At 42.2% G+C, this 8,860-nt stretch overlaps 1 protein-coding gene across 1 annotated transcript; it reads left to right on the top strand.

Moving 5' to 3' along the window:
* Window positions 1–6,804: 6,804 nt before the first annotated feature.
* Window positions 6,805–8,492, top strand: TMEM174 (transmembrane protein 174). Its single transcript, XM_009979013.2, has 2 exons — window positions 6,805–7,436; window positions 8,390–8,492. Exons 1-2 carry the CDS (start codon window positions 6,805–6,807, stop codon window positions 8,490–8,492), a joined length of 735 nt encoding a protein of 244 aa, XP_009977315.2.
* Window positions 8,493–8,860: the final 368 nt, after the last annotated feature.

Genomic DNA, 8,860 nt, shown 5'->3' with positions numbered 1-8,860 from the left:
AGGACTGTCAGTTAGACTTCATTTTTAAATTAAACTGTATGCTCAGATTTATGATTTTTGAATTTATTTACATTTTGTAATAAAAGCAGTAATGTTGGCTGTGTCTAATTTTTCATCAAAAAGCATAAATGATTAATTTGGGTTTCAAGAAATATTAGATAATGCTAGGCTTTGAACAAGTAGTCTGAAGGGATTCAGTTCGCTGCAAGAATGTTGAATGCTCATCTTGTTCTTTCACAGCATCAGTTTCTATTTTCAGTTCTTTATATAATGGGGGCGCTAAGTAGAGACCAACTTTTTTTTGCTTATTTTAATTAAATCTGTTTGGAGCTTCAAAAAAGAAATAATTAGGAAGTGTTTTTATTTCTATTTTTGTATGACTTTTGTGGAAAATACTCGTCTGCAAAGTTACTGACTTTGTATGTACTCTGAGAGGATCATCACTAGGGGTCTTTAAGATTGGGACCAAGTATGCTATGGAGAGCTTAAATGGTTACTTTTTCTTTTGCCTGGTAACAAACTCTCTGCAGCTTAATTTAGACCCTCTCTGGCCCTTATGTAAGTATAATCCCCATGAAAATCAGTTTTAGCCAGCAGTTAAGAGCCGTAAGGCAACGTTGAGGGTAGTTAATAGGCTAACAGTTTAACTCTGGTAATGACTGATTCCAGGGGGATTATACTACTGTTGATAGATATAGATAGATATATATATCATCATTCACAGTTTATACAAGGAGTGCTTATTTTGAGAGAGTGAACACCACTCAACAGTGGTGTCTTCTAGGAGCAGACATTACTTACCGGCAAATGCAACAGAGGCAGTTTCGTGGAAATGCATAAGATGTTTTTAACTGACACAGGACTTGACAGACCGGTCAGAAATTGAGCCCTCTCAGCTCCTCTGTCCCTGTGCAGCCCCTAAGTTAGAGGTAGCTGCCTGACTTCAGGGTTGGGGGACAGCAGGTTCTAGTTCTGGTTTGTGAATGTTTGCACCCATTCCCAAACTGAAGGATTTGCTTGTGGTAGATAAGGAAGGATAGTTAGCAGAAACTGAGTTGTTGCTGACCTTTGACGCTTAACGACTTGCTCTGGACCCTGTTGCAGCCTCCCAGTTTGAGATAAACAGACCCGATTCTGTACCCAGAAACAGAAGGTTGCAGAGCTACTGTCTGGGCGTGCTTCAGCATGATGAACTTACCAGCATTAAAATATCTTGTAAGAGTGTTCACCGTCCTGTTCATCTGAGTCTCAGAACACCTGCGTGCCCTGGAACCTGAACTACACCTCAGCCTGTCTTCTGCCGTGCCGAATTTCAGGGAGCGCGGCTGTCACAGAATGCTAAGCTTTGAATTAAGTGCCTCGGGTTCCCTCCTGTGCCTAGGGAAAGGCACTTGCCTTGTGTCACCTTTCTGTGAACTTGCTTGTTGCCTGCAGAGTTCTTTAGAGAGACGTTCAGGATCTCCTGCATTTGGCCGTTCATTTCCACCTCCACATTGTTCCCTCAGTCATGCTAGGGCAGCTCTTTGTGCGGCCACGTAAACCGTCCAGCCAGGGCTGCGTATTTAGCCAGCAATAGAGCTGAGGGGCTTATGCATGCAGAGTAATGAGCAAACACAACAGAGAGGGATTTCGTATATGGGAGCTGATTAAACTGGTGTGACTCTGCCATGGGAAATGTCTAGACGGAGAAAGGGGAATCCACAAAAGCCAGCAGGCGTTTTGTCCTCTTCTCCCTCACACGTTTTTTAACTGATGAGTTTTTCAAGGATGCTGAGTGCCTTTTGGAGTCCAAGGTATGGTTTACCATCTTTCTGATTTTATTTTTTTTAAAGCTTTTGTTTCTAACCTGATTTTTAACAGTGATGCCCACTGCCCTGCTTGACTCGTGCGTACAAAGCCTTGCATGTATCAAAGGAGTTTGTTGCTCCCTCTTGATTTGTCATGCTATTATATAACAAGTGTGGAAGCTGGGATATTTTACCTAAAAGACCTCATGCAAAGACCCATGTTGGCTTTGTTCTGTTGTTTGAATTACAAATGAATACTCATTTGCTGAAAGGGTGAAACATCAAAAAGCCTTTAAACAAATCTTTAAATATGTCACCATCTTTTTTTCTTAAAAAAAAATAGTCATGTCCTATTGCTAACTGTAAAGGTATTAACCTTTTGCGCTTCCTGCAATTTGCTCAATCAGTGGTTCTCAAGATGTACTCAAGAGACCAGACAAATCACCTAGAATATGTTTGCACTGAGCTCAGTCCTCTGGAACTGAAACACAGTCTGGTTTTTCTTCAAAGTTATTGTGTCTTCATCTTCTACTGCAGAGTCTCCAGTGTGGATTGCTTCATTTCTAAAAAAGCAGTCTTCATCGAAAGCGTGCTTTAGAAAGTTGCTGACCTGACTTTTCAGTGTCAGCACCTGAATTTCCTGGGAAGGGTAGGTGTTACTTAACCTCTGCAAACGAGCATTGAAAACAGAATTTGTGTCATTTTGAGAAGATGCTTAGGAAATACTTCAGTGTACAGCTGTGTTAGCATCTTCTGGTTTTGACTTGGGCAATCATTTCTTTAAAGCTCAGTGGATGTGCTGGGTGCATCTCCATAACCTGCCCAGCACTGAGAGAGCTAACGTAGCCAGGGCAACAGTATTTGCTTACTGTGTTGTCGAAATCTCTTTCAGCAAGGTCAGAAAATGTGAGTAAGAGGCTGGCAGATCTGCCTCCACCAGTGAAGGCTACCACTGCGTGAACAGAATTAGTGGGAGGAATTTTTCATGTGGGGAATAGGGGTGAAATGTCTGTATTAGAAAGGAAGCAACACCTTGTAAAACTATAAAAGTAGCTTAAAATAATACAGAACAGCATTTTTATTGAGGAAGTGAGGTAGTTTACTGTCACACTAATAGTGCTATAACCCCCTTTCTGCCCTAAGGTTAGCTTGAGTGCTTGACGTACAAATGCTAGGGAGCAAATCAGGTTGGTTACTGATTCACACTTACTTAAACAGGCCAAGTGGGAGGTAAGGACTGCTTATCCTCGGTAGGCAAAACTAAGGTCTCCCTTACTGCCCGCACTGACATTGTGCTGCTTCTAACTGCAACACTGCAATCCTTTGGATATGAAAAGAATTAGCAGCAAAAATATAAATGAATGCCTCTTCTCTTGGACAAGTCTTTCTTCCTGCATCACCAGCAGCTAAAAAAATGGAAACGTATCTCATCTGAAATACTGAGATTGCCCAGATCTCTGCAATGCAGTGATGCTGTCTTTTCAGAATACCTGCACTCACTGGATGGCACCCAGCCCATCCTTGCCCTTAGCAGTTGGTAGCGATGTATCCATCTATCCTTTTTACATCCTGCCTCTTCAGAGTCATGCCTCGTGGGGCATTTCTGTGTCCAGGCAGACATTTCTGTCAATGCCTCCACGTTTCTGCAGCAAACGTGTCAGCCTTCACCTGTATCTGTGCTCCTCCCTCTATCACACATGCGTGTGTCGGTCTGGATAATTAATAATCTGGAAATACCTTCAATTTGGTGTGCCAGCTCACAAGACAACATTCCCTGGGAGCGTATAAAACTACCTTGCAGCTAGATGCAGTTGTGGACAGCTGGCTGAGCCTGCTTTTTGCGGCTTATTTATGCTTTGAGGCTGGCAGTGTAGTAGTACAGGGCCCCAGAGTGCACTTGAGGTACTGCTCTTAGATACGCAATCCATGTTTTTCACTAAAAATGCCACCTACAGTCGCCTTTCTCTAGGAAAAAGTCTCTCAGTCAAATAATTGGCTCCTTAATCTCCCTACAATTGCGTATTTCATTATGGAGCGATATTATGTACCTACTCTTTTTAAAGCAAATCAATGTGCAATACTACGGTATAATTTACTTTTCTTTCACCCAACATCTTTTGAATGTTCTGTGACTAAGTCCATGACTATACTACAGGCATGTAAGAAATAAAACCTTACTATGATGGGCTGATAATGTGAACAACCATGTAAAAATTAATAGCAGAAGGAGAGGAGAAACAGGTTCAGTGAAGGCCTGACAGTGTTTATAGGGATGACTCTTGAAACAGGCTAGAGAAGTGAGGAGGTGCAAAGCACTGCAGAAAACCTGCTTCCAGCAGCAAGCACTGCAGGGGAAGTCTAAGTAGAGCAACAGAAAGCAAAGCAGTGCTTGGGTTCAGGGGTAAGATCGCTGAAGTTGATGGGAACAAAACTGTAGTGAGATCTGAAAACACCACCCACTTTGAAAACCTCACTCTGACCAGTTCCTTAGGTTTGCCAAAACTGTTTTAAGTTGTTTAGCAGTTATTCCAGGTGAAAGAGGATGCATCCAGTAAATTAGTGTCTTTGAGTGAGTTCCCAGAACATACGCTTCCTTGGCAGAGGAAAGTACTGGCCTTAAAAAGTCAATATGATCCGGTAATCTCTTAAAACCTTGACAGCTGCCTGAATGCAGCATCACCACTGTCTGGGGAAACAATGGTAAAAATCTGGGGAGGCTGAGAGCAAATTATACAGGCAAAGAGGGGGCAGTGTACAATTTAAATTTTAATTTAAATTCTACTGCACCGAACAGAAAGTGTTTTCAATCCCATTTTCAAAGTTAAAGTGACAAGTAGCCTGGGACGAAACCACCTGTATTCTCCAGCTCTGCCGTGCGCTTGCTCAACAACCCTTAGGACACATCCCAGGCCAGAGGCAAAGAGCATCAGCCATGGGATGATGCAACACTTGACTTGGAAAACTTGAGTCCAGCTGGCATCTATGGACCTCTGTATAGGACTAATGAAGTGCTCCAGCACAAACCTGTTACAAAGAGCGGTTGCAGAGGTCTTGAATGAATGGGAGTTGGAAGGTGACACTGCATCTGTATATAACATTAGTTAGCTATTATGATATAATGCTGCTTTTGAAAGGATGTTGGAAAGCCGGGAAGATTCAGTGAACAGTGACAAGAATGATTCATGGGATAGAAAAACCTGACTTGCAGAGAACAGCAGCAGAAGTTCATTCCATTACGTTTACCAAAGACAAGGTTAAAGATGCCTTAGGTTTTGGCTATAATTACCAGTACAAGGACAGCTCATCTAGTATTTCATCACTTTCTAATTTAGTTGTTGTCATAGGAAACCACTGCATTGCAAGCCCTAACACTTTGCTCCAGTGGTGCAGAGAGTCCTGACTAGTCTTAGTGCTGGGGGAACAGCTGATCTTGAATATATTTGTCAGAAAATTTGTTGGCACCCTTAGTAATAAAACACTCACAATACTGATTTAGGAAACTTCCCAGACAGGATTTTTAAGGGAGTCCAGCACTAATATTCCTTAAGGTCTATCTGCTGACAAATGAGAAACACACATCTGCAATTGCATTCAGCATCAGTTCTGAAGGCACAAAATTTGATGAGCAGCGCCTTTCAGAACTGAGCTATTGTCACATTATATGGTATGAGCGCACAGTAGATTAAAGCCATCTTTACTGATTTTGAAGGAGCGGTCTGAAAGAAGGTAGGTTTTATAGTTCTGGAGCTATTTTTGTCTTATAACTCTCAGGATAAGCTTGCTTCCCCAGAGCTGCTGGTAGCAGGAAATAGCATTATACGTTCTACCACCTGAGGAGTAATCTCTGTCCTGTGTGTACTCCCCTGCCATGCTAGTCAAAACAGATCGAGTAGTTGAAGATTTTTCCTCCTCAAGGAATTATACAAAGACTTTCTACTAGAACCCTTCCCAACAGCAATTACTTTAGTCTGGTACTGCTAGGAAACAGAAAATCTCAGCATTCCATTAATCTGTCTTTTTAACGCATGGGACATATGTCCAACAGAACAGTTCATTGTGATGTAAAAAAAATACTCTAGATACTTGCGAATACAGGACGAGATCCCTCACTTTAGCGGGTGTAACATTACAGGAGATGCTTTCTCATTCCTGCAGTGACGCGTTATTCAGGGTACGTGGGCTTTATTCCCTATAAACGTCAAAGAAGGGGTGGAGATCCCACAACAAAAAATGCCCACAATTAAGGGGAAATTACAGAGCAATTATGCTACCTTCAGACAGCTGGAAAGCTTTGGCCAGCTTGAGATAACTTTTCTCCCGTAACCAGCAAGTCTCTCAGGCTGTTCAGCACTCACCACCCTGTTGCCACTTACCCTCCCACCCAGCCATTACTCGCCCTTGGCAAAATGTCAGAAAGCTTACTCTGATATTTTTCAAACCGCAGAAGCTCTGGACTGCAGAATGAGCTGCAGCAGAAGTCCAGGCGTGGCTATAAACGTCACACTTCAGAGCACTGCAAAGTACTCCCAGCGATGGCCACGCATTTTCCTGCAGATCTGGGTTGGTGGAGCAGTGTCCCAAGGAGAGCAAGACTCGCCACAACTGCTGTTGACTAAACATATGCTGTCCATATGTTGGATGCATCAGCTGGCAGGGAGCCTAGGAAAAACTGCGGTGGCTGCAGCTTCGTTTCTTTCCCATCTGGCATGGGCACAGCGAGGAAGTATCAGTGGGTGCCAAATTGAAGAAGAGGATAAACAAAGAGATAAGCAGCCATGCAAGGGTGAAGACATTTCGGAAGCAACGGTGGTAATTCAAGTCTTTAGTGATAACTTCAGGCTTCACTTCTAGACCTTTATTCTTCTAAGCAAAGTTTATTCTTTCACATGATGGACTCTGTTAACCATACACACACAAAGTTCTTGTATAACTAACCTGAACCTTTGACTTTAAGTGCTCTGCCAAGTCCCTTACAAGCCCCCATTCTCTTGAGGCAGAAGATACGTTATACTCAGTAATGGAGCAGAACAACAACAACGTAGAAGATTTCTCCTTGAATGTCTTTTCTGTCACTCCTTATCAGCCAAACAGATCCGATGTCCTAGTGTCAGATGGGGATAAAGCCGGTGCTACGTTGCTCTTTTCAGGTGTGTTTTTGGGACTGGTGGGGATCACTTTCACCGTGATGGGATGGATAAAATACGACGGCATTACTCACCTCGAGTGGACTCAGTTACTAGGGCCTATTCTGCTGTCTGTTGGCGTGACTTTCATTCTGATTGCCATTTGTAAATTTAACATGCTTACATGCAAGCCCTGTAAAGAAAGAGAGGAAAACATGTCAGACCTCGACCAAACTGGAAGTGGACAGTCCTTTGTCTTCACCGGCATTAACCAGCCTATAACTTTTCATGGTGCCACAGTGGTACAGTATATCCCTCCACCGTACCGAGCCCAGGAAGGCATTGCTGTGAGTTCTGGCTACCTTCACCCAGTGCTCAACTGCTGCAGTGCTGTTTCCTCCAGCACCTCACCGATTCCCACACCGGGATCTTCTCACTTCTGCCCTGCCTACCATCTGGATAACCCAGCTTTTACTGGAGATGAGAACTACGCTACTTTTCCTGCAGAGAATACCAGGAATCAGAGGTACATCTTCTGAAATGCCTTGGTGTGTTTGGACACAGGCTTCTGAGTATTTTAAGTGCTATGTATTGTTTCAAAGGAAATAGAAGCTAGTGCAGGGTATTATCCTTCTTCAGACATTTTTTTTTCTTTGTTAGGAGTATTTCTTGAGTAAAGACTATGGAGACATACTTTTTCTGGAAAGCATTTTTGTCCAAACTAAATTCACTTATGAATCCCTTTCAATTTTCAGTCTACTAAATCTCTTGTTATTTTCGAAGATCTTAGTATATATGCTTCTGCCTATGTTTTTTTTTAATGCTTATCTTACTACCTTTAGACTGTTGACTGGAAGGTTATTGTATGTACAGCCAGAAGCTTCTGCTTAAACACAATCACAGCACATGAGTCAGCGCTCAAACAGCATTTTTACAACAATGCAAGAATCAGTTTGGTACCAGATGCTCTCCCTCCTGATTATGCCTGGTCACAACACACTCCTCTCCCACTGTAGAAACCTTCCATCCCTTACTCTTTTCATAGTTTTGGGGCATAAACAAGATCGCTGATATTACAGAGTAGTACGAAACTGCTTTAATCAGATACAAAATAATTTTATATAGCTTTTCCCTCTAAGGAAAAATATTCTATTATAGGAATTACTCAGAATTCTATCCTTTCTGGAACACAAGTCACTTGTAGTTAATTTATCAAAGTCTGTTTGAAAAACTGCTGACTGACCCATCATCCTCAGCAACATGAGTGACAGGCATAGGCAGCATGAAAACAAAGGTCACCTCCTCGCACTTTTATTCTTCATGGAAAGAACACAGCAAGCAATTGAATCACAGTACAACTTAATCTTGTAGCATTTTCTCAAGAAGTCAGAAAGCGCTTTGCCCAGATAGGCTGACAGGACACAGCACTGAGGTTATTTGCTAAATTCTTTTTGCGCCTGCTCCTCTTCCTATTTTCAGGTCAGAGGACAGTTCTGATGAGCCAGAAGAACTGCTGGAAGACTACACCTGTGATGACTTGTCACCTCCCCGTTATGAGGAAATATACCCACTGTCTTCATAAAATAACCATGGATGACAGACAACACTTCTAAGAGATGTCAGCCTTGTAGTCCTCAAGAATCTTTTTTTTTTAAATGCTTGCATGATAAGCAAGTGTGAGCAAGATCTTTGTACTGATACACAGTTCAGTATCACTGAAGATCTTTAACTATCCCTTATTTTTCTCCATCAAAATTCACTAGCCCTTTGCTATGTAGTCTAATAGTAAAACTATTGATCACGAAGCTATTAAACTCAAGGATCTAAATACATATTAGGGTTCCCCAACTAGGAGCCTGATTTTCAGGCTTGCTGAAACCAGTGTGAACTGTGAATGCACAAGATGTTTCCTCCTGGACATTCAGCATCATTAGAAAACATATGATTTAT

This window comes from Tauraco erythrolophus, chromosome Z (genome assembly GCF_009769465.1).
Source record: "Tauraco erythrolophus isolate bTauEry1 chromosome Z, bTauEry1.pri, whole genome shotgun sequence".
Taxonomy (NCBI): domain Eukaryota; kingdom Metazoa; phylum Chordata; class Aves; order Musophagiformes; family Musophagidae; genus Tauraco; species Tauraco erythrolophus.
Note: the sequence above shows the minus strand (reverse complement) of the source record. Positions and strands in the feature narration are given on the sequence as shown.

Coding starts and splice junctions, on each gene's coding strand:
- TMEM174 (XM_009979013.2), top strand. CDS start 6,805: ATGGAGCAGAACAACAACAACGTAGAAGATTTCTCCTTGAATGTCTTT. Junction 7,437..8,389: donor GAGAATACCAGGAATCAGAG/GTACATCTTCTG, acceptor TCCTATTTTCAG/GTCAGAGGACAGTTCTGATG.